We start from the raw sequence: 26,071 nt of genomic DNA, 5'->3' as shown, positions 1-26,071 counted from the left end.
TTTGCTCTCTGTGATGTCAGTCCTACTCCCCGGCATCCAATGTTTTTAACCCACACTCCCCCTGCCGTCCATTTAAAAAAAAAAAAAAAAAAAACACACACCCAGCTGTTCTTCTCTTTGTCTCTTCAACCCACCTTGTAGCCTTCCTCCCTCTACACATTCTTTGTTCCCTGTCCTCCTGCCTCTTGTTGCATGTTAGCCCCCATGTTGTTGTAAGATATATAGTATAGCAGTACAGACTGTTGTGCAACATGGCTTAAAACAAATAAAAACAAAGCAATATGACATGGTCAACACTGGTTTTGCCATAGCCATGTTTCAAAAAAGCCAGCACTGCTGTTCAACATCTTTAAATAACCTCAACAAAGCCAAATAGCTCACGCAGAACATTGGCATTAACAGAGTTACACACTCTGCTAACTTCTGAATGAGACTACCAAAGTTGATACTTCACGGGCTCCCAGCCAATCCTGACGCTGTTTTAAGCAGCGTCACGATTGGCTGCAGGGCAGGCTGGGAGCCTGTGCCTGCAGCGAGATGGAAGAGCATAGGAGTGGAGCGGGAGCAGAGGTAAGTGTGTTTTTTAAATATATATTTTTTAATGTAATGTGTTATCCCTCACACCCCTTCCGCGTGTGCCGCCCTGCACCCTCTTTGACCCGCGAGCCGCGACTTTAAGTAGCCACATGTAAACTGCCATATCAGTAGATGGTTCTGCTGCATTAGGCAGCAGCGCTTTACATGCTGAGACTTTGGATCCAGGCTTATAAGGGGAAATGGACAAAGCTTCAAGATCCCAAAGGCAGATCAATACTGGTTAAAAGGTGTGTTGGCCAAGGATTCAACACATGACATTGGGCAACTTGGGAGAATTAGACAGTCAAGTGGTGGTATCATCTCTGAAAAACAGACATTCCTGGAGCCATTTCAATTACATCTGGTCACTACGAAGTGTGCTTACTTAATATTATTTTATTAATTTGTAAGAAAACGGTCACATCATAACTGCATGTCCAGTGAAAAACTAACTATTTCAGTTAACCCAGCAAGCTGTATTGATGTAATGCATTTATGATTAAACAGTTATCAGTCAAAGATCAGCGATCCCATGTGTAGTTAATAGAGTGTGACTCTGAGTTTGTAAAAAAAAAAAGTAATAATAATAAAAATCGGAAAAGCGCCAGACATCAAATAACTCCCAAACACTATGAGCACATAGAGTAACAGTACCATGGCAACCAACACAGTAATAGTGGAAAGGGAGGAAAACACACTAAAAACTGCAATTTAATATGAGAAGATTACAGCAGCAGGTTCATTCCGTGTGCCCAGTCTTGACCCTTACAGAATCCAAATACGTAGTGACTGCACCCACCTGATCGAATATGAAGACCCTTTTTTTTTTTTTTACGTAAAAGTATTCTCAAACCCGCTGAGAAAAAACAGATTGGCTTGGGCTACTCTGACAGGAACTCCTTCCTCTAATTCAGAAGTTTTGTATTCTCATTGGAGGTAGAACGGATTCTAGATTCTGAGTAGAACAAGTATGGCTTCCCCTTGCACATCACCTTGCCATTTCCAGAAGCCAGTCTCAATAGCAAATTATTTTCTTCCTTCAAGGTGAACAACACAACCCTCTGTCTGAACTAAATGCCACGCTTATCCATTGTGGATAGCTGTATAGCACTTCTTTTTGGAGCAGGTTAGACATCCGCTCCTAGGTCCGTCTGCTTCCAAAGAAATTCTTGTGTCCCAGGCAGAGCAACTTAATTAATGTTGGCCATCCACTTAACAATTTTAAGTCACTCCAAGTAGTCCTCAAGATTGATAATAGAAGTAACAGTGCTGGAAATTGGCTGAGTGAAGTTAATCTCTTGCTGTTTGGTTTGTGAGGATTTCCAAGACCCTGTTTTCTTCCCCAGAACCTTGGTGATCAGCTCTAACCTTGCCAAACCTGGATGATCTGTCATCCAGTCTGCTCTTGGCCACTGTTACTTTTGTTTCAGTGCCTTCCAGTTTCTCTAACAACACCATAACAGCCCTCTTGCCACTTGTCAGATTAGCCTGGTTGATTCCTGTGACTTCCATGTCTTCAACTACTTGTGATGTGTGTGGCTTGATTAAGATCCATAGTAGTTGTAGACTTTGCTCGACCTTCAGACAGGGCCTTGTCAGGTTTTCAAAGGTTAGTTTTGAGTGGCAGCCCTCACCACCCCAATAAAACTGCAGTGTTATGTAAGTTCAGCTACTTAGACCACTTGCACAGGAAGAGGATGACCAGTGTGTGTGTTTGCAACAGTGTCATCCACCAGGATCCTGGTGCCGAGATTTTCCTAGCTTCCAGTCTTTTTCCTTTTTTTTTCCCACCTCCTTTAGTTGCAGGATACGTTTGCTATTCCATTCTAGTTTTACTACCAATGAAGATACCATGATGGTCCTAATTCTTCATCATGTGTACTTTTATTAAATTCCTAAATAACCTGCCATTTCCCCTGAAGGATTCAGTGGAGTAGATGCAAGAGAACAATTTATTTGCCTAAGGCTATCATTTTTGGTGTTTCTTCTCTTTACAAATCTATAACAGCACAGTAAGGTTTGTAGTTAAGCTTAATTCCAAAGATGGGGAAACATCCTTTTTTACAACTTTTTTTTTACGAAGGTCGTGGTTAACGAAAGCGCAACAACGCTTTTTTTAACCACGACTTTGTTTTTTTGTGCCTTAACTACGTATGTTCTGAACAACGAACATGCGTGGTTAAGGTACAAAGAAGGGACTTGGCGAAGGTAAGTGGTGGGTTTAGGTTTTGGGGAGTGGGTGGGGGGTCAGGGGGTTTTAGGTTTTGGGGTGGGGTTGGGGGGGTGGGGCGTTTTTGGTTTTGGGGAGTGGGTGGGGGGTCAGGGGGTTTTAGGTTTTGGGGTTGGGGGGGTGGGGCGTTTTTGGTTTTGGGGAGTGGGTGGGGGGTCAGGGGGTTTTAGGTTTTGGGGTGGGGTTGAGGGGGTGGGGCGTTTTTGATTTTGGGAAGTGGGTGGGGGGTCAAGGGGTTTTAGGTTTTGGGGTGGGGTTGGGGGGTGGGGCGTTTTTGGTTTTGGGGAGTGGGTGGGGGGTCAGGGGGTTTTAGGTTTTGGGGTGGGGTTGGGGGGGTGGGGTGAGGGATGTAGGGTGAATGGTGCCTATTGCTAATGATTTTATCAGGAATGCCTTTACAACGAAATATTGTTGTTAAGGCATTCGTGGTAAAATCATTAGTAGTAGCAACGAGGTTGGTGTTCCGACCTTGTTGTTAAGGCAGTAGTTTTTTTTTGCAGTCGTTGTTTCGTCGTATATTCCCAAAGATGCTATGTAAAAACAATATACTGCTGATCGATATTGTTATGTTCCTTTATGGAAGTCCATATTCTCTGTGGAAAACATTTTCCAATAATAAGCTTAAAAGTGGAGATTATCATGTCTTCATGAATTTAATGTAGTGATCCATGATGGATAACTTGGATTACAAGTAGCCTTTTCTGTGCAGCAAGTACAGCAGCGAATGGGTATGAAAGGGCTAGCATCATCAAAGTGGCATGGTTACATACAATATGTAGACATTCTAGGCATACCGATGCACAACTCTAGCTTAGCCTATTCCATAACTTTAATGAAGGAGAACATGTTGGATACTGATATGTGATCATTTTATTTATGATATAAGATCATAACAACATGCATTTTCTTGATTTCACACTTTAGGAAGTACGTGGCTTGCGGGAAGAGAACGGTCAAGCGGAGAGCCAGTATCATTATGTTAACATTATGAGAAAGGTTAGGTGATAATATAATTCATGTTTGCTTCAATATGTATTTATTACAAAGATAGCATGATTCTGCATTGTAACCATCTCTGTTGCATGTAGATCATTGATTCATGTCTGACTAGGCGAGTTCAAATCAGGGCCATTGAAACTCATGGGTGTTTGGTGGTGTGCATGCTGTATGGATTACCACATAACTGACTCTCATATACCAATGTGTACTAGTCATGATCATCTGTCGACTTCAGGAATGGAATATGTCAGTAAATTGATGTACCAGATAAACCTCAAGAAGTACCTGTTGAAAGAAAGGGCAGTGTTTGTTGCTGTTGACACTTTGCTGTTCTGTAAACCTTTTGGCTGTTATGACTAGTCCTTCTATGACAGCAACCTAAAGAGCACATTGAGACCCCACCTAGATTGAATCCATACAGATGTAGCTAAGCTTGCAAATTAAAAAATATACATGCTTTGTATTTGTTTAGTATTTAGAAATACAGATCCAGCGCGCCAGTGATGAAATGAGGACTTACGTTTCTTCTGACCCTCAAGAAAGAAGAAAAGCTGTCAGGTAAATGCATTGTTATGGCAGTAAATTGTATTTTGTTTATTTTCACAAAACCTAATTTTGCACGCCATAAAAATGTAGTAATGCAGATGTAAATAAAACTAAACAGGTAGAACCATCATCAACCCTGGAACAGTCTGTACTGTGTACATAAATAGTGTGATTTACTTTTCTTAGAAGGCAAACAGTAGCAAAATATAATTCAGTAACATGTTTGTGTTGGTGTTTGCTCCTTGCATTCACAGTTGAGGCTGGAATAGTAAGAAAGAATAATGGGCACACTACAAAATGATTAATAATACAAGTTGAGAAAAAATACAGTATGTTGGAATCTACAATCTGGCATAGGGCCTGATTGAGAGAATAGTGATAATATAATCATTTGAAAACCAGCAAAAAACTAATTTCTGCTGCATAACTCTCAATCAGAGGAAGTACAATTGTCCTGTTTTTGGATGCTGGATCTATGTGAAGCTGATTTTTCAGATCTGAATTACAAAGGCTGCAGGATGAGGCAGTGTCACTCTTACTAAGTCATTTACAACCTTATGTTAAACTCACTTGCATTGTCTCTTTGGAATGGATAATCTGCTACCCCGCTTTCTAGTATGTTCTAGTATCTAATATCCTTCTTTGGGCATAGTCTTCTGGAGATTACACAGGCTATTTATGTGCTCTATTGTGTGTGCCCTTGTGTCCTCTGAAAACAGCTTTCATACCTATTTAACTCCTCTCACTGGCTCATGGCTCTTGTTTGACGTTAAGGTCCATGACTTTAAAGATGGATATGACATCCACAACCTGCTATTATGAGCAGATATGCTGTTGAGATTTGTTTCAATGTCAAAGCCAGCAATGAAATTAATGTCTAAGCACTTATTGATGGCCAAACATCACATATCATCCAAGGTTACAGCTTCAAGCAGGTCTTTTGCTTTCTTCAATGGAATAGGTGCATAGGCTGAAAAAAAGTATGCCAGATGCATCAGGTGCAAAGTATTCTACAGTGTACCTATCTGATAGAGACTTCTAGCTGCAGATTCCTTACCTTTGTGTCATCCACACCAGATATGACATCGCGGGTCCTATATATGTGCCACTGTGGCGCACTGACAATTTCTTTTCTCACCATGCGAGTAAGCGCTGATTTGAAGAGAGCTACCCCTCAGTCAATTTTTGACTGTCTTTTAAAAAAAGACTGGCTTGAAGCCCTGTGGTTCCTGTCTTTGGGCCATGTCAATGACGGATCTGCACCTCATGTGTCTTTGGTGCCTGGAGTGTGAGAACAACCCAAAGTCGTGCTCCGAGTGTTGAGCCATGTACCCGAAGGCTTTGAGGGAGCTGTCCCTGAAGTTGCTGATGGCCTGACGTGCAACTCTGCACAAGTCGAGATTTCGGTTGAAAGGAAGATCCTGGGATTGATTGCAGAGTCCTCCATTGTAGTAATCTCATTCCAAGTCCTTGGGGTGATCTGGTAAGTCGAGGCATAAGAAGAAGTCCAAGAAGTTGATGCGTTCTCTGACTTTTCCTCATCCATTGGCAGATGAGATGAGGGAACGTCTATACACTAGGCCTTGTTCTGCAGAACCTGGAACTCAGCAGCTCCCCAAGTTTCCGTGAGCCGGAGAGACACTGCCCAAGTCAGAGTTTTACAATGCCATGGGCCTCATTTTTGTGCAGCCCAACATCGTTGGAGTACCTTCGGGCCCTGCAGAGCCAAATGGGGTCCCTTCAGGTTCCGCGCCAGCAGCTCCGAAGCCTTGTGGGGCACCCAGGGATCCTTTCCTGGATCTGGACCCGTGCCGGTTGAATGACTTCAACCTTCCACAATACTGATCCCGATGCTCCCAGCACCGTCTGTGCACACGGGCAGTGGCGCCATCCCCATAGTGACCCCCTGCTCTGTCATGGAGCCAGATTGTCGTCGTATGACTCTGACGCCAGCAGGAGCCCTGCGTCCTAGATCGGATCCTGAGCCCTTTTACTATGGGTTAGGCTTCCAGGATGAGTGGGAGGGGTTGCTGGACACTTTAGAATTTCAGTCCCTTGAAGCAATGGACTGGCCTGAAGACTTGGGTGAGGTCAGCAGAATGGATACTTCTCCACAAACTGGCATGCTTTCTCCCCCTACTGTGGCTCTAGAAGAGGGAGCTTCTTATGCTATAGAGATGAGGAAGGCACCTTCAGCTGCCCTCCGTGGTCGTCAAGACTAATTTCTTGACAGAGGTGCTGCAACTGGGAGCTTCCACCTCAGAACTCCTGCTCACATTTAATGATGTACTCACAGATGTCCATCACAGTACCTGGTCCAAATCCAGATCAGGGGTTCCTGCAAATAGGATGTTTACCCAGCACAACTGCCCCACACCTGGGACCCAAGTTTCTTGATGCAACACCCTACCCATAAGAGCTTGGTGGTCCAAGTCTCTTCCTCCCAGAGCACGTTCCTTTCCATTCCCCTGGTTAGGGAATCCAACAGGCTGTAGTCACTTGGTAAGAAGATGTTTTCTTCTGTGAGCCTTGGATTGCAGTCCGTGAACACCGCATGTCTTTTGGGTTGTTATTTGCACAAGCTGTAGAATATGGTTGCCCAAGTGCTTCCACGGGTCCTGGAGGAGGTCTGGACTGTACTCACTCATGCTGGTGCCAATGGGAGAGACACAGCAAAATTCACAATCTTTTGCAGACTGGACACAACCAACTCGCTAGGCAGAGCCTCGCCTAGCTGAGGATGTCTGGCTTTTCAGGGGATGTCCAAGCTTCCTTGATGGACATGCCATTTGATGGCATACATCTCTTCGGAGTCAAGGCAGACTCGGCGCTCGAGCGCTTCAAGGATTCTCAGGGTATGACCAGGTCCTTGGGTCTCGCACCAGCCCCCACGTTCCCCACCCCTGTCTGCCTTTCTCCCCTTTTGTGGCTATGAACGGGGCCTCCAACCACATCCGTTCCCAGCCAGCCACCATGCCGCACATGCTACCCAGCCACTGTGTGGCCGAGGGCGCTGGATCCACTGACCTTGTGAATCAGGTGGCTGGTGGCCTGAATAATCCACTGTCCCCATCGCCATGCAGCAGCCTCTAAACCTTCCTAGTCTGACTCTCCCCCACCATGGACCTGTTAGAGGCAGGATTCACAGTCACCTGCTCTGCTGGCAATCCATCACACCAGAAAGGTGGCTTTTGCTGTTAGTCCAAAGGGGCCACTCCCTCCCCTTTGAGACTACCCCTTTATCCATGCCACCATTCTAGGATCGGATGATGAAGGATCATTTGTCCCTATTCAGTGAGGAAGTTACGTCTGTCTTGGTCAAGGGAGCCATAGAGAGGGTTCCTGTGCCAGAATTAGGCCATGATTGCTATTCCTGCTACTTTCTGGTCCCCAAAAAGGACAAGGGCCTCCGCCCTGTCCTAGACCCTCAATCTCTTCCTCAAAAAGGAAAAGTTCAAGATGCTCACTTTGGCTCAGGTTTTATCTGCCCTGGACCCAGGAGACAGGATGATAACGTTGGACTTGCAGGACTCTTATTTTCATATTCCCGTCCTGCCTGCCCACAGACGTTACCTGCGGTTGACAGTAGGCCACAAGCACTTTGAGTTCACCGTGCTCCCCTTTGGCCTTACCAGTGCCTCTTGGGTGGTCACCAAGGGGATGGTGGTGGTTGCAGCTCATCTGCGGAGATCAGGGGGTTTCAGTCTTCCCCTAACTCAACAACTCGCTGTTAAAGGTGAGCTCACTCGCGGCTGTCGTCTCCCACCTCCAGACTATGGCAGGCCTCCTGCATTCACTGGGTTTCACTATATTTTCAGATGCTGCCTTTCGTCAGAACGGTTCTGGACACAGTACAGTATTGGGCTTATCCTCCTGAGGGGCAACTCCAGGATATTCAGGCTATGATACCGATGTTTCAGCCTCTGTCCTGGATTTCAGTGAGAATGACTGTGAGGCTGCTGGGCCTCATGACCTCGTACCTCCTGCTAGTTACTCATGCCAGATAGCATATGCGTGCTCTGCAGTGGGACCTGAAGTCCCAATGGGCGCAGCATCAGGGGGATTTTTCTGACAAGGTCTAGATCTCAGAGAGAACTGCAAAAGATATGCAGTGGTGGTTAACGAACTGCGGTTGGGACAGTGGCAGACCCTTCTCCATTCCCTACCCAGAGTTGACTGTTGTGACAGATGCATCACTTCAGGGCTGTGGTGGCCATCTGGGAGAGATGGAGATCAGAGGCATTTGGTCTCAGTCGGAATCTAGACTTCTAATCAACCTGTTGGAGCTCCATGCGATTTGGCTGGCATTAAAAGTGTTTCTTCCCTCTATAAAGCGAAAGATGGGGCAGATGGTTACAGACAATACCATTGTTATGTGGTATGGCAACAAGCAGTGTGGGGTGTGGTTGTAGACCCTTTGTCAAGAGACTCTGTGCCGATGGACATGGCTGGAACAACAGGGCATATCCCTGGTGGTTCAACATCTGCCGGGCTCTCTGAATGCCAGAGCAGACAAACTCAGTCGAAAATGCTTAGCAGATCACAAATGGTTTCTCCATCCAGAGGTAGCACAAGGTCCCTTTCAGCAGTAGGATAGGTTATATCTGTTCGGTTCTGCTGAGAATGCACGATGTCAGCAGTTTGCGCGTTGGCGTTTTCAAGACAGCAATCGCTCAGAAACGCTTTTTGTCTTGAGTAGAACTCAGGCCTCCTTTATGCCTTTCTGCCCATACTACTTCTGCCCAGAGTTCTCAAGAAGATCAAGAATGACGGGGCCCAATTAATCCTTTTGGCTTTTGACTGGGCACGAAGCTCATGAGCACGTCCATCGATCCTCCGATCAGACTGCCCTTTTGGGAGGATCTTCTGTAGCAGCAGCAAGGGAGGGTTCTGCACCCAAACCTGTCCACTTTCTGCCTTCTTGGGTGGAGATCGAGCTGCAACACTTGACAGCCTTTGACTTTCCTTCTAAAGTCTGTAACGTAATCTTGGCAACCGGGCATCCCTCCACCAAAACAGTATACACCTGCAGCTGGCAGATATTTGTGGCATGGTGCGCAGACAAGTATGTTGACCCCCTTTCTGCCCCTCTCTCTAAGGTCTTGTGATTCACCATTTCCGTTGCCCAGCACAGCTCTGCTATGGGCACTATTAAAGGTTATTTGTCTTCTATTTCTGCTTTTGTAAGGTTGCCTGATCAACTTTCTTTGCTTAAGTCCCCTACTGTTAATAGGTTCCTTGAAGGCCGTACACATATTTTCCCTCCATCCCCATTCATTATGCCCCAGTGGGATGTGAATTTGGTTTCAACCTTTCTGATGTGTGCTCCATCTAATAGAGACTTCTAGTTGCAGATTCCTTACCTTTTGAATTTCCCCAGGCATCAGACTGGATCTGGAGACTTTTTCTTCGAGCAGTACCTCTGCACGCCGTGAGGTGGCGTCGCTTGACTCCGCGGGCGTCGGTGGCATCCTGTTCAACGTGGTGATGTCGCGTTGTATGTAGGTGCCACCCCGGTGCAGGGACGCCAGTTCTTTTCTTTCCGCGCCAGCCTATGCACCGATCCAGAGAGGAGCTACCGCAGTAATTTTTTGAATACGACGACATTTATGTCGAACAATTTCGACGAGGTCGTGGATGCGTCGAGGGATGTCCCGCAAGACCGTTTTTAAGCCCTGCAACTCCTGTCACCAAATGATGCTGGTGACAGATCCGCACCTCGTGTGTCTTTGGTGTCTGGAGCGCAACCACAAGCCGAAGTTGTTCTCCGAGTGTCGGGCCATGAACCCGAAAGCTTTGAGAGAGCGGTCCCTAAAGCTAATGGCGGCCCGACACTCGACTCCGCAGCGCTTATGGTCTTGTTCGAGATGAAGGTCTCGAGACCGGCCGCGGAGTCACCACCAATCTTCGTCTTCGAAGTCATTGGGACATTCGGGTCACAAGAGAAAGAAGTTGAAGAAGAACAAACGTTCTTCAACTTCACCCCGTCGCTCGGATGATGTGGCGAGGGAAGAGCGTCGATACTCTAGGCCTCCGTCCATGGAGCCTCCATTTGGGTCCGCCCATGCTTTCCCGACTTCCCGGGAGCCGGAGCCACCCGTCCCCAGCTAAGAGTTTTATGAGGAAATGCACCTCATTTGTGGGCAGACCGATCCACCTTCGGCGCCCTCAGGCACAGGTGACTCAATGAGGGCCCCCTCAGGTTTGAAGTCGTCGGCTTCGGCCATGGCTCCGGAGGGCTCCTGCGGATCCAATCTCGGATCTGCCTCGACGCCGGTCATGCCACAGCGACCTTTCTCGGCGTCGGGTCAAACGTCGATGCTCCGAACGTCGGTTGGGCCTACAATAGACGTCGATCCTATTCTCATTCCCAATGACCTGGAGCCAGAACGCCGTCGCCCAACTCGGATTCCATTCTCTATGGTTTCTCCTGGGCCCAGGGTTGATCCAGACCCTTATACGTACGGATATGGATAAGGGGAGAATTTTAAGGGGCCAATGGACCCTGTAGAATACCAGCTTGACCCCCCAAATGGACTAATGGACAGGGTGCAGGATTTGGGTGATACCAGTGGTCTAGACACATCCCCTGACACTGGTATGCTCTCTCCCCCTACCGTGGCTACGGAGGAGGGTGCCACATACCCCATGGTGGTGAGAAGGGAAGCTGAGGTCTTGGACCTTGAGCTATCTTCTGTGGAGGTTAGAACAAAATCTGTTACGCCCTGGCCAAAAAGCAACCCCCTGCGGGTATATGTGCTCATTCTACCCGAGGTAAGGCTGCAGCCACTGCATTAGCACGCAGTTTCAGTCCTTGACATCTGTCCGACTGCAACATGCGCATCTCTGCACACGTTTACAAAGCACTACTGCCTGGACATTCAGGTATTTTACCCAGTCGGTCCTGCAGGACTTTCTAGTTTGAACTTCGTTCACAGATCCACCCCCGGGGATGGCATTGCTTGGTTATGTTTTCAAAAGTAAGGAATCTGCAGCTAGAAGTCTCTATCAGATTAACAAATTCCTTACCTTCGGTAACGCCTTATCTAGTAGAGACAGTATCTAGCTGCAGATTCCTTACCGGATCCACCCATCTTCCTTGCTCTGCAAACAGATTTTGAGGGGCAGGAAAATCTTGAAAAGAAACTGAAGTCAGCGCATTAGGGAGGCACCTATGTAGGAGGCCGACGGCGGATCCGATCAACGTCACTTAATGGCGCGCAGGGGTACTTCTGACGAAAATCGTCCGAATCCAGTCTAATGCCTGGGGAGAATTCAAAGGTAAGGAATCTGCAGCTAGATATTGTCTTTACCAGAGAAGGCGTTAACGAAGGTAAGTAACTTGTTCATTAGTGCATCAGTCTATTTCTCTAGTGAGTTTGTCATTGGCCTCAGGATCTCTTCCATGGTGGCACGATTCTCCTGCACCTGCTTCTTCTATTCCTGTTGCTTCAGATCCAGCACTTGCTCCAGCTCTTCAAGCAGTGGCTTCACCACCACCATCTATTCTCTTTATTCATCTCCCATGTATTCTCCAACACTGGGCAGAAAATCCAAGACTCTAGAAAGGTGCACCATATGGTCGAGCCATCTATCTCGCCATTTCACTCATTCCATAAAATATTCACAGAATCCTTGCTGTTTTTGTAGAAGGTTTTCTTCTCTATCCTTAATGTCTTCTTTCCAGAGAACTCTCCAACTTCATATGATTGCACTCCTTCTAGAATTTGACCAGTATATTACATCACTATTTTCAATGAAGGGCTAGTCAGAGAGACTTTGAAGCTTAACATCACAGTACCAACTACCCAGACAATTATTTCTGTCATCTTTGTGGTGCTATACCATCATGCTTCCTCACAACTACTTTTACCTTTTTCCCCAGAATTATTAGAACCTGCAATGGAGCTATTCCCAATGCCATCTTCAGTTAGGTTTTCACCTGAATCGTTGCAGAAAAAATAGCTAACTTCAGACCAGGTCAACTTTTCCTCCATTGGGTTCCTCATGCTGATTTGGTTGGAGTTTCTACAGAGGGAAACTAGCATCCTACATCTCCATCTTCCACTGTCATATCTGAAACAGAACGTTAGAGATGGATGTCATTGCATGTCAGAACTCTTAGACTTCAGCAGTTGCTATGAAAGCAACTTGTGCTACTGTTTTGTCCGACAGGGATGATCGTTCTGTGCAAAATACTCTTCAATAATTGAGAGGACAGAAGATTTTAAAAAGGTTGTTTAATAAGACACAGTAGTCGCTAACCAAGTCATCAGTGCAGCTTTTGACTCTTTGCAAAAGCCTGCAAATGGACACTATTTTGGTTTGGCCATGTGGTGTACAAATTGGCTGCAACGTATGGGTTTCAAGACAGAAGCTTAGCAGAGAATTTTGAACCATGTGTTTTCAGGGACTTCGTTTGGCTTGCATGAAGATGATAAAATGCAGTCATTGAAGACTGAGTCAGAGACCCTCAGGACAGTTGGGTTAGAAAAAATAAGGAATACTGGAAACTTCAGCTGAAGCCCAGTGGACGCCACTATTCACAGCAGACGGTTCAAACCCCTCAATGACCATTGTAATATTATTAACTGCAGTAGAAACAGCCTTATCCACCCACCAAGAAAGTTCTCAAAGGCGGCCAATAAACAAATGCTGCTGCAGGCACATCCTCTTCAAGCTGTGTCTCCCCTTTTTCCTCGCCTTCATTTACCATTTTTTGTCTCCCTAAAGACAGAGACATGGTTCAACAAGGAGTCAGTACTCTTCAGAAGAAGAAACCAGTGGATAGGGTCTCATTCCTGAAAAGAATCAAGAATGTATTCTGAGGCATTCTCAATCTAAAACACAAAAAATGCGGAGAGAGACATTGGTCCTCCATCAAACCTAGCCTCAATTTCATCATGGAGACTGGAAGTGTGCTATAGATTTTGATTGTGGTTCTATTCACGTTTCAGTCTCAATTTCAGGAAGGAAATGATTGTTGAATGTCCTTACTTGGATGACTGGCTCATTAAAGCAGCCACATTTCAAAACATTCAGCAAAACTTTCCAAATTGTGGTCTTAACCCCCAGTGATTAGGTTTGAGAATATAACAAGTGAAATCAGAAGTAGTACCAGTTCATTTCATTTGTAACCTGGGAGCAATCCTCAACTAGCAATCTACAATACATGTGTATATGTCGGAAGACTGATTTTCTTCTATCCTTCTGAAGTTTTGCAATTTTCTTTGGGTATTCCATCCGACAGCCCCGCTGATTTCTTCACTGCTGGGATCCACTGCCCGCTGCATTTTCCTGTTTCCGTATGCACAACCATATGGAAACTGCTGAAACAGAAGGTCAGTGGTGCCAATTGTCCGGCATATGGGAAGACTAATTGGGAATGACTCTCGCATAGTCTGCGATCCAGTCTTTATCTTGGTTTGCTGATTTGCAACTACCACATACAGTAGTTACAGATGCCTCTAGGGTGACCACACCCTCTGGGTCATTACAGACATTGTTTCCAGTCCTGGATGTTAAGCCAACCATCCATCATTGAACTTGGCAGCCTGGCTCCTGAAGTCTTGCGATATGGACACTTAAATCCTCAAGATGACATGGGTATTTGAGGAGAGGCTAAACATCAATCTAAGAGGGCTTTCTGGCCTTTAACTTAATAATCTGATGCATCTAGTAGAATATCGATTCAACAGATGCCATGAGGAAGCAATATTATCATATTTTCTCCATTTGGTTAAAGCTGAGTTGCCGTTTCCTTCAATAAATGTACACCTTGCAGCCAATCCTGTTTATCATGTATGTTGTCAAAAACCAGTGTTTTCAGTGTGCCGTGTTAAATGATTTCCTAAGGAATAGGAAGGTTTTCCCCTCCAATCAGGAAACCCTGTAAATTATGGGAACTCAATATAGTACTCTGAGTTGGTGCATCCTCCCTTTGAATCTGTTCAAAGGTTTCCATACAACATATATCATGGAAACCAGCTTTCTGTATAGCATCAGTCCTGCCTGCAGAGTTGGTCAGATGTAGAAACAATGCTCTAATGAACTATACCTGGTTTTCCATAACAGTTAAGTTGTCAAAAGAACTCATCTGCATTATCTTTCAATGGTAGTATCAGGTTTCCATGTCAATCAACCTATTTCCCTTCCAGCTTTTTTCTGAAGCAGACAGAAGTCTTTACATTCTTTGGATACTAAAATGGTATTGAAATTCTGCTTAGTCATAACTAAGGCAAGTAGACAATCAAAATGTATTTTTTGTCAACTATGAGCGTTCATACCGGTTTAGCCACTTCAAAACAATCTTTAAATAGCTGGGTTATTTTACCCATTGTGTTATGTTATCACAACACTAACAAAGCATTGTCTGCTAAGCCTAGAGCATGTTCGACTTGTGGTAAGGTGACCATCCCCCAAATGGACCACACTTCCTCATGGAATTTATTTGGTTGGAGTTGTTATCTTACTCCTGTTTCTTTTTCTGCCTTTATAACCGACATGCTTACTTTTCTAATCGTTGCTTAAGAGTATCAATGAAGATTCCTGGCGAAACAGGAATTATTACCTGCAATAATAGTTCTACTCCAGGGAAATCTTTATTAAAATCACAAGCAACCCTCCCATGTCCCTGGAGAAGAGAGAGGTGATTTAAATACTCTTCTCACCGGATTCTTTTTTCCCTAAAAAAATAACTGACCTGACTCCCACTGACAGGACATGATGGGGTACTGAAGAAGAGGTCTTTCTTTAAGGACCAATTACCTTTTTGCAGCATGTTATAGTGGCTGCCTGTCTTGGCATATTGCCCTGTTTTTCTCTAACGCTTTTGCTTTAAAAAGCTTTTGTGGAAAAGTTTAACATTTTGAAAAACGACATGTGACATTTTGTATTGAAATTGGTCATTTTTGTAAAGAAAACGTGCACAAATTGGCCAGTATCTTCTACTCATAGGGTTTCAAATTGATGTTTGCTTTTCCAAAATTGGCGTTTTTTGAGAAAAGGTTTTTGATATATTTGTTAAAGTGTTCAGGATACTGTGAGGAGGCTGACTATTCAGTGCTTATGACTTTACTGAAGTCTCCTGAAGAAGAAGTAGGTTTAAAGGAAGGTACTCCCTGTAAAGGGTGCGCTAATCCCTAACCTCAGCATTTAGAATAGTCGTTTATAACTACTGTACCCAAATTGAAACAGAAAAACTCAAAATTAAACAAACTTTCGTCTTTATTTTGAAGGGAGCAATACACAAGAAATATTTTGGAACAAGAAAATCTCGGAAAGGTAAGAAATGCACCATTAGTATTGTTAAGAATAGTTCCAGTAATGTACTTTATGTTGTCACCAAGAGCATTTTTATTTAAAGGTGAATTGAGCCGAATTGTCGTTGCTAAAAAGCAGTCTAAAGGCCTTAAAATTCCTATTGCATGGGCTGTATCAGTCCGAAAAGAAGCCAGACCCTTTACAAATACTACGAGAGATCCCAGAACCTGGAGCAAGCACCTTTGACCCGGATGCCACACTTTACGTTTTGCAGACACCTACAGACGTTTTTAGGAGTTAAAATCAAAACGGTCCTTTATTTCCATACAATCTCCTGCTACCAGAACTTTGTTCTCTACGTTTCCCAGGCTGTGTTCTGCCTGCATTCCCAAACCAGTTAGGTGTGTCAAGGCTTCAGACCCATCGGGTGAACCATGCCCAGTCTCTGCTGTAAAGAACACATGCACCCCCTGTCACTTTGTTAATACGTTGATTAACTGAACGTTTTAGTGGGGTACAGCACCCAATTTTTAGCTCGCTTTCTCATTAGCATTGCTGATGAGTACCAGTCTATTGTGGCCTAAATATCGCCTGACAAAAAGATTATGTCCTTAATATTGCTTCCTAAAATATTGGTTGTTTTATGTTAATAATAGAAAGGTTACACCCAACTGGGCGATATTTTTGTAAACGATTTGCAGGCCAAACTTTTTATGTGAGACAATATTTTATTTTTTAATATTTAACTTACAGCTGAAAAGACTAACTGGAGACCAAAAGGCAACGGAGACTGCCAACTACGGAGAATGGTGTTTCGGGCAGAAGGGTGGCGATGCATGCACACGCCGAGCGCAAAATTACATTATCTAAATTGATGAGTGCCAACATGCATTACATTATCATATTAAATATAAAATGTTTAGATTTAAAAAGGTAATGTAATGCATGTCAGAGATTTAGTGCACATTAGTACATAGGCATAAAATGCATTAAAAAAAAGAAATAAATTAGTCATTTACCTAACTGCACATCCTCGCTCCAGTCTCCGGGTTCTCCTCTCCCCCAGCGCGGGCCCCAGCCAACTCCCCTAACCAATCCTGGCGTTCCTCTCATGCTGGTAACCAGCATGAGCGAAGCACCAAGATTGGATGGAGGGGGCTCTCTAGGTGCTCCGAAGGACACTGGAGGCCTGTGCTTGCTCTCAACCCAACTATCTTAGACAGCTGGGTTGAACGGTTTAAACTGCGCATGTCTGGCTGGCCATCGCAAGTCAGCTGTCCAGACAGACATGCGCTCTTTATACTTAAGTGCCCAGCCCACCACTCCTCCCTGCTGCCGCCACTCAGCAGCGGCTCCACCCGGTCCTGACACTCTGCTCAAAATTAACTTTATTACACCACTTTATTTTTAATTAGTAGAGAACAGCTCGTGTCTAAAGGGAGGGGCGAGGCTTGGTCAGTATGATGGTGGGAGGGTGAGGGGGGCTGTAAGCTTCAGATTTCATGACAATCAGACTGGCACATGATGTTAAAGTGCATTATACAACAAGCAAGGTGCACAAGAGGAGCTTGAGAGGCAGTGGAAAGAGAGAGGAATGGGGATTGGTAGGTGTACTAAGAGAGAGAAACGGCATTATTTTGTGAAATAACCAACATTTTTGAAGATTTTCTAAATAGAGACAGGGAGAGAGTGTGTTCGGTTTTTTTTCTGTGTGTAAAAGCTCCTGGTGAAATCCGACTAACACCTCACCATACACGACTGAAGGCACCTGCACTCAACTATTTATCATAAAATACATTTATTAGGGGGGTGTAACACCCCACACACTCCCCCTGAAGCTACACCCCTGCCTAAAGGATCAGACAAATTACTGCCCCCATTTTCAGTTCACACTTTTTATATAAGATGATAACGGGTATGATCAGACACCAACATCAGGATGATAGGGGGCTTAGAAAAGCCTTCATGACTGATAATCAGATTCCAGGCACTGAACCAGGCAGGATTAAAGGCACTGCCTGAGACAGTAGCCTCGTGTAAAGTTAAGATCCCATTATGGGACGGTACTGGGAGAGATGATTGGCATCAGCGCCCTAATTCTTTGATCCATCTTGCCTTCTCTGACTTGCACCCTCGATGAAACAGCATTGCCATTGAAATCGTAAGTTGATATACAAATTTGGGGTCAGATTCGTTTAACTTTGATGAATACACTGATTATTTTGCAACAGTGAGAAACCGTTCAAATCCTTTTATATGAATATGCCTGACTCTATGAAGGAATTTGCACTGGATGATAAAAAAAAAAAAGGCTCTGCAGGAGCCACGTTTTAATGTTTTAGATCTTTGGGTGTGCAGCAAAATAATTAATTGGCAGGCAACTAATAATTTACCTAAATGGTGGTAAAAGAAGACATTATTTTAGCATCTAAGATTGGTTTTACATGTTTGAGCTGTGAGTGCAGGTGCAGATCATTTACTAGTTATAGGATTATACCTCTAAGCAGTTGCGTGCCTCAAGAAAACTTGTAGACTCCTGGGGAGGATCAATTCCTAAAACTAGACGAATGTTGGCATATGTGCACAGCTATCATAACATAGTAACTCATGTTTAGGTTTCTTAAAACTAACCACGACTTTGTGAGTTTCTCCACTCATTCATGTCAACCCTAACTCTTTAACTGCGATTGTCTACAGAGCAGGCATGCCCGTAGAATGATGGTCTTTTTTTAAATTCACGTAGTAAATATTTTATTTCTTTTGAAGAAATCCCACTCTTTCAAAGAATGTGTTTGGGCCACTTTCCCACAAACGGGCTAGAACTGAGTAAATTTAGAAGTGCAAGCGGTGTGGGGGAGATTATTAGCTACAGAGGTATGACTGTGGATGTTCACTGCACAAGCAGGGCCTTCCTCTTGATCACATTCCCCTATTGTGGAGCGTGCCTGTTTGATCAAATCTACAGTAACTCAGAAGTGCGCGAGTCCTGGTCCAAGAAATGTCCCATTTTTCCACAAGGGCCAGTGTTCACTTGCACTGCTAGAACAGCGCTCGAGTGAGTGAGTGAGTGCACCCGAGACATCCCTGGTGCTACTTCCCATTAGCTGACTACAAATAACCCTGCCAGAAATGCACACGCGCATTGGGATCATCGTTGGAAGAGTATTTTGTAGCCCACAACTCCATGCCAACTAATCTCCTGCAAACCGACGGTGCTAAACTTACAAGCTCAGTTTCTCACAAGGGGAGGTGGCATGAGCTGCCTGTAAATGATAGTCGAACGGCTTAACACAACCCCACGTTCCTTGTAAACCATTTGGACAAGGGCTGAAACTGAGACGTAGCCATCCAAGCCAGCTCAAGTTTGAAGCTGTATATTAAGCAGCCTGTTGATGATAATAAATTGTGAGGCTGTCAGTCTGATCAGCACTGTGAAGAGCAAGGAACTTTTTGAAGGAGATATGTTAATGAGCACTGGAGCTAAGGTACTTGTGAATAGTCTAGAATCTCCTGTCATTATCATGGCGTGCATGCTATCTTGTCTACCTTGACATGCTCTGTACCCTAGATAAACTGTACAGGCTTAATCAAACCTAGCATATCTATGGTTTAATCTATCCTGGCATATCTATGGCTTAATCAAACCTGGCATATCTATGGCTTAATCAAACCTGGCATATCTATGGCTTAATCAAACCTGGCATATCTATGGCTTAATCAAACCCAGCATATCTATAGCTTTATCAAACTTAGCATATCAATGGTTTAATCAAACCTAGCACATATATGGTTTAATCAAATCTAGCATATCTATGGCTTAATCAAACCTAGCATATTTATGGTTTAATCAAACCTAGCATATCTATGTCTTAATCAAACCTAGCATATTTATGAAAATAGGTGCTCATACTGGATAAAAAGCGGGTATTTTGCACCGTTACTTAACATATTCGTACTCATTCTCATCGCAAGCAGTATTTTCAAAGGTTGCAATGCTCTGTATCATAGATAAATTCAACAGGACAGAAAAAAAAATGCTTATGGAAAGCTGTCCCCTTATTTGAGTGAGCATGTCAGTGCTTTGCAGCCATACATAAAAAAAGCGCTGGGTTCCTATTAAGCATTCATTTGTGTCAAGCATGAGAAGAAGCTAGTTTCTTTACGAGGTATGTTGTGTTGAAGTAAACTCTTATTAATGAAGCTGCAGTCTTCTGGTTGCAAGATAATAAATAACAGTGTTCCCAGGTGGCCACTTTCAAGTTTTCATTGGGAACATTTTAATGAGGCAAGATGGTAGTATTTGAGTAGGTCCTATTTAGAGTCAGTGGAGAGCTCTATTTGACCACAGAGGTAGTGAACATCCCTTAAAAGGCTACAGGGAACAAGGATTAAACCTGGTCACAAAATAGGTTTTGTTTTCAGTGCCCCCAAAGGTGCTACCTGTCTTCTCCCATGTAGCTTGGAAGTCGCCGGCATGCTTTTAGAAAAGCACAGCACTGGTTTATTGACGTGTTTATTTACAAAGCATTGACACTGAATGCTTCTGCTTATGCTGCTTGAGGACAGGAAGTCATGTTGTGTCTCCCTTCCTTAGATATGTTTATAAACTGTTTCAATTTCTAAATATCAACGTATCCACGGATAATCATTAGCAAGGTAACTAACAGGTTATTATAAATTGAACGAACATCCAGTGATCAGGAACAACTCTCAAGCTTCATTTTTTACCAGGAGACGAAAAACAAAGTTAAAACAATTGGAATAGATCAACATTCATGTGTCTGTAAATCAACCGTAAATAACATGCCCACCCAGCCCACCCATACAGTTATCTCCTTCATCATTCCACCCATAATCGGATCTCTGCAACCCCCTCCCAGTTGACATAGTTTACACAGCTATTGTACATCTCTTCAATGGAGCCATCAAAATACATAACCTAATTCAAGGTGGTCTATTATTTGGGGGACCCATTAATTCAGCAACCATCTCAGTCCATTCAGTAATATCCTCAGTCAACCACTTGTCCCTTCTTATACTTTTCAAATGATGTTCATTTGTAATCATGCATTCAGACAAATCCTTTTTCTAAGATTGGTGGTTCGGAGCTGTAGTAAAGACCAATAGATGGTGATACGGCACTTAGCTAACACCACTCCCACCTCTGCCATTTGAGTCCTCATCCTAAAAAATGTTGTGGTAGGGAATATACCGAACAAGCATTGCTTCACTGACTGCCCTGATAAACCTTTGGTCATGAATTGCAAACTCAACAACAGCATTCCAGAATGCATCCACTCAAGCAACCCCAAACCATAGGTAGAAAGTCCACCCCTTGGGTGCTTCATCTAGGTCATGTTAATGTTCTGCTAGGATAAATCCTGGCCAGAGTTTTTTCAGTGAGACAAGACATATGGACTTTATGAAATTTGATTAGTTTGAAACCTGAAATAAGGGAGATTGTCTTTACCTATGTGCTCACCTTCCCCCCAGTCTGCACCTGATATTGGTTCTGGCCACCCATTTGACCACCTATCATGTGCTACAGTTGTCTTGCCCGTCTGCCGTTACCCCCCAACCCCCTACCCCGACCTAAGGGCTGCATGAAAATCGGCCACTTAGTATCTACACCCTCCCAGAGATAGAATCATGATCATTACATCCGTTGTTGGGCGCATCAATCTTAACTCTAACTAGTTCCAGTGACTAGCTGCCTTCACAGAAAAGCACTGCCACCAGAACTGCCTTTGTGAAACTAGGTAACATGAAACATTCAGGGTCTGATTCACAAAAATAAATATAGACTGGTATAATTACTCCAATGTTTACTGGTACACCTAAGTGTACCTCCACTTTTTTTCTGTTCACCATTTTTGAGTGCAGAGGTACTCCTAGATATCGATTTGCATACCTCTACTCCCCCAAATGAGGGTGTGGGTCCTCCTTTAAAGAATGTTTGATTTGTAAAGTTACTACTAGTAACTGTTTATCTGTTGGTGGAACTGCCCCCCCCCCACTGAGATAGATATATTCCTATGGGAAACTATAGGGACAATTATTATAATTAATTGTTTTCGAAAACATTACAAATATTTAAATATATAAAACAGATGTAAATTAATTTTAAAATAGATATTAACCTAGAACTAATGAAATAAAATGTCAAACACATTGACTCATCTTATTAAATTTGTTCCTGAAAATAAATTAGGTTTATTATTTCAACTCATAAATAATTTTTAAACAATAATTTAAAAATCCACCTTCACATTCTTATTTTATATTTAGTAAATTGTGTTAAAAGTTGTTTAATTTAAATAGTGTAATATTTTTTAATAGAAGTTTTAAAGTGTAATTTTGTATAATTAATTTTGTTACACACATATATTACACCAGATGTGACACCTTTAGGTCTGTATTAACTTTAGAAGTGTAGTTTGTAGAATAACATTGGTTTTACTGTTTCGTGTTTGTATTAATGTTTTAACATCACCGTCCCTACACGCCTCACATTTGATAGTAGATAGTCCCCATTTTCCACAATTGCCCCTTGTTCCTCCCACATTTCAAAATGTACTACTAAAATGTGCACCTGTGTGTGCAGAGATCTCTGTGGCAGAGAAATCCATGCAGAAAAGTGGGATAGGTGCAGAGCTTAATTTGTAAATAAAAATGTTCCGGTGCCCAAAGCCCTCCTCATAAACATGCAGTTGCTGCAATTAAATGTGCGAACACGGAATTCAGAGGCAGCGTAATCCTAAAGCCAACTCGGAGCTCTTTAATCCATTTACAGTCACTCCCTGCCCCTTCAGCTCACTCTTGCAGCTTTCTCTTTTCTCCCATTGTGACGCTTTTTCGTGTTTCTCTTCCTCCATCTTTCTCATATGTGTCCTTTGCTCGCAGTAAATGTTTGAGCCAGAAAAACAAGTGCTGGCCTTCAAAAATAAGTGCTGGTGCTCTGCACCGGAAACAACAAACACAAATTAAGCACTGGAGAGGCGGAAGTGGAGGTCTATCAACATAGGTTTGTGAACCGCATTTTGTGGTACATTAGTACTTCTGTAGTACTACTTTACGTTTGCAATTCACAAATTGGCCCTTAGTGTTTACGTTCGCAAATTGGGTGCTTAGTCCGAAGAAGATCCTAAAAAAAGGAACAAGACTATAGGGCTAAAAAATTTTTTTTTAAATGATGGTCCCATGCCATATACATCTCAGTATGCACCATATGAGTACTTATACTTCGCCAAGTTCCAAACTAGTAGCAAGGGTATAGCGCCTGCACGTGGAGAGGTATGATTTGTATTTCCTATTCCTTTAAACAGTCAGTAATCATATTTTTGAAAGATGTGAATGAATTTGGGCAGGTGATTTCGATTGCCTTCCTTTATTAAAACATTCCCTGGTGTATTCTTGCTACTGTGAGCTACATCAATTCATCCAGTAAGCCACACATATCTGCAGTGTAAAATTAAAATCTGTTTGTAACTTGCACAGCAAATGGAGGAATTATGTATCGCAGAAGGAGTGTGGGATAATAGTTCCTTTATGTAGTCAATTAGTAGTGGTTTAATAATAGCTGTGGTTTTTACTGTACTACAAACAGTTGCAAATAAACTTTAAATCATATTTGATTAAAAAAATATATAAGTACATTAACATGAGACTGCCATTGCTGAATTCTGCACCTTTTTGGCTAGAATACGTTCTGAAAACGTATTATTTTAGTTCCATAACTCTCCTGTATAAAGTATTTATGTTGCAGACAAAAACATTTCACAGTTTCAACTCTGAATTCCCGGATACTCCATTGTATTATGCCTCCATTAAATATGTTCAGTCAGTGTAATTCAAGAGTGGACACCAGACCCAAGAGGACTCGATCCTAGTGTTTCCTATTTAGCCCTCTTGCAGCCCTGTTATCCTTTACAATGCAGCACCGTTCATACCTCAGCTGAGGCATCAATCATCACGTCACGGGTTAGTATTTCATAGTGGATTCCGTTCATAGTGGATGAGGTGGTCGGATTATTTCTGCTCAGAGTCAGGAGGGAAATTAGTGCTAGATTGAAAACAATTTCATCCAATGCAGCATTCTGGAGAATGAGTGGGGGTGCGACAGTCAGTGAATTTTACATAAACCTGGGCATTAGGACAGACCCTAAAGCAGCCCTGCATTGTTCTGCAGCAGGATGCGTTTGTATTTATGTCACAGGTGTACAACCCCACTGAGTTGCCTTACTAACCCTCTGTTAAAAAAATAAACAACAACTACTTTGATGAACATATGGTTTGTTTTAATTGAGACTGCTGTATGTGTATTATTGCATGCCCACTGTTTGAATAATAGTAATAGACAATGCACACAAACTGCACTGCAGACCGAGTTGCCTCTTGACAATGATGCGAAGGTTTGACACAATGCTACTAGTTTCATCCAATATGCTACCATTCTTACCAATGACCTATATGTATCAGGTCATGTCCATATGACTTATCTCACCCTAGATGTCTCAGTTGACTTCATGCCAAAGAGTCAAGTCTGGACTTTCATTCAACAATGTAATGCATTCTGGGTATTCACAGGCGATGGACTCAACTGCTAGGCTGCAGAGGTTTCTAAAATTAAACCTGGCACAGGTACATTGTTCATTGGTTACATGAAGCCATCTAGTAATCCCAAGCTACATGTTACACGCAAATTACAGCAGCAGGTGCATAACCCGCTGAGGTTTCTTAGCGGCTGCAGGAGCGGGATAGCACAGAGCAAGGTTGTCACTAGGAACAGATCAAGGATTTTCAGGAAGTGCAGTTAGAGTGTCTTTTTTTTTATTTTTTACCTTGTGTGAACTTCAGAATTCACTGAAAGAGCCACACCCGCTCAAGGACCCGACTGTGATCTCGAAAAGCTATAGGCCTTGAGCAGGAGCGCACAGTAGTCGTCGGAATGATGAAGACATTTAAATACAAGCCCTAAGCTTTGATAATAACTTCTTACCTAAAAATAAGCGTAAATATATGCCCTTTAGTGTGTCAAGGTGATTGTCAGAACCCCTTTCAGAGGACCACGGGGACGCAGGTGTTACTAGGCCCAACCATGGTGGGTGAGGCATTTTACTCCTGATGTCTAGGAGCTTCACCTACTATGGATCCTGAGCATCCTGGCCAAGTACCTTCTGTGAACTTGACTCTCTGTGGTAGCCGTGGACTAAGCAGTCAAAGGCTCCCTCGAAAGGAAGTGTGAATACAGGTTAATAAACACGACTCATAACTCAGAGTGGACAGTAGTGTCAATAAACCAATGTCCAGTCAAGTACTTTTTTTTTTTTAAGTATTTAATTTCTAACTTTAAGCATTAAAAGCACTGTTAAGAACATATATAAACAATAACACATTTCTTGACTTCTGGGCTCTAGTGTTTCGCTGGCAAATCTCTGTCCTACCTGCTCTTCCTAATGTGGTAGGGACTATTACACTTTTTTTGGTGGCCACATCCAGGGAATGCTCACTAGTGCGCCTTTACTAAAGAGTCCACTTTGACTCTTAGCAAAATAGTCAAGTGTCTTGGCACTGCAGTGTCCTTAGCAGCGAGTCCCTAGGGCCCAATAGGCCCGTAACCAGTCTCCAGCAAGGAGGAAGCGTGCATCGTCTCATCAGGTGCCCCATCCACAGGCACTCATAATGCTCTGGTCCTGTTTGGAGAGTCTGCTTCAGCACCCTGCATGTGAGCTCTCCTCTGAGCTTATGTGGTTGGCTCCAGCAGCGATCGGAGGTGTTCCTGTTCTCTTCCTGCCCGGTAGGATCTGTGCTCCCCAAAAAGGCCAGGCAGGGATTAAGGGGTTGGATTATGAGGCTCCCAGTCGGGTTCCCAGTGATGTGGCAATGCATCCATGGCGTCCTCCTCAGTTCAAGGTTTTAATTCAGATACTGTACTCAATGCTTCCTTATGGCCTGTGGGTCACATGACTACAGAGTCCTTGGGCGATGTTCTGATCCTCACAGCAATATTGATATTGGCAGCTGTTTTTGGCATACAGGGTTGCCCCAACACTTCTGGCCAAGGCGCCGGCCCTCACCGCATTGTAGCCTGCATCATGGCAGCCCCTCTTGACAAGCGGACGCTAGTGCTCCAGGCTCCAGAGCAGGTGGTCTTGGTTTCCCTGGGTGAAGTCCCCTCATCCAGCAGGGTGACTAGCAGGTCTTGTCCCCCAGTCTTGGTCACAGGCAGAAGTCTGTCAGAGTTTCCCCTCCTCACACAGCCTCTCTGGCTGCGTCACAGATGACAAATGTTTGGAGTTTCAACCTTCCTTCTTATAGTCCATTTCCAGACACCAAATGTAATATAGGGCCTGGGTCTTTGAAGTTCCTTGTTGGGGTTCTGCTTCTTTGAAGTACATCCTTCTTCTCTACCTCTTTCTCTTGAAAAGGTGTCTGTCACAGAATGAGGGACTCTGAACC

The 26,071-nt window shown here is 43.7% G+C and overlaps 1 protein-coding gene across 1 annotated transcript in view; it reads left to right on the top strand.

Moving 5' to 3' along the window:
* The window catches only part of IFT81 (intraflagellar transport 81), a 616,811-nt gene that overhangs the window by 561,431 nt on the left and 29,309 nt on the right, over positions 1-26,071 (top strand). The window contains exons 16-18 of the mRNA XM_069214881.1: positions 3,731-3,802; positions 4,278-4,363; positions 15,589-15,634. Of these exons, the coding sequence (XP_069070982.1) occupies positions 3,731-3,802; positions 4,278-4,363; positions 15,589-15,634 (204 nt within the window). The remainder of the gene's footprint in view (positions 1-3,730; positions 3,803-4,277; positions 4,364-15,588; positions 15,635-26,071) is intronic.

The sequence above is a fragment of the Pleurodeles waltl genome, chromosome 11 (genome assembly GCF_031143425.1).
Source record: "Pleurodeles waltl isolate 20211129_DDA chromosome 11, aPleWal1.hap1.20221129, whole genome shotgun sequence".
Taxonomy (NCBI): Eukaryota; Metazoa; Chordata; class Amphibia; order Caudata; family Salamandridae; genus Pleurodeles; species Pleurodeles waltl.
The sequence above is the reverse complement of the archived record's forward strand: the minus strand, read 5'-3'. Positions and strand labels throughout refer to the sequence as shown.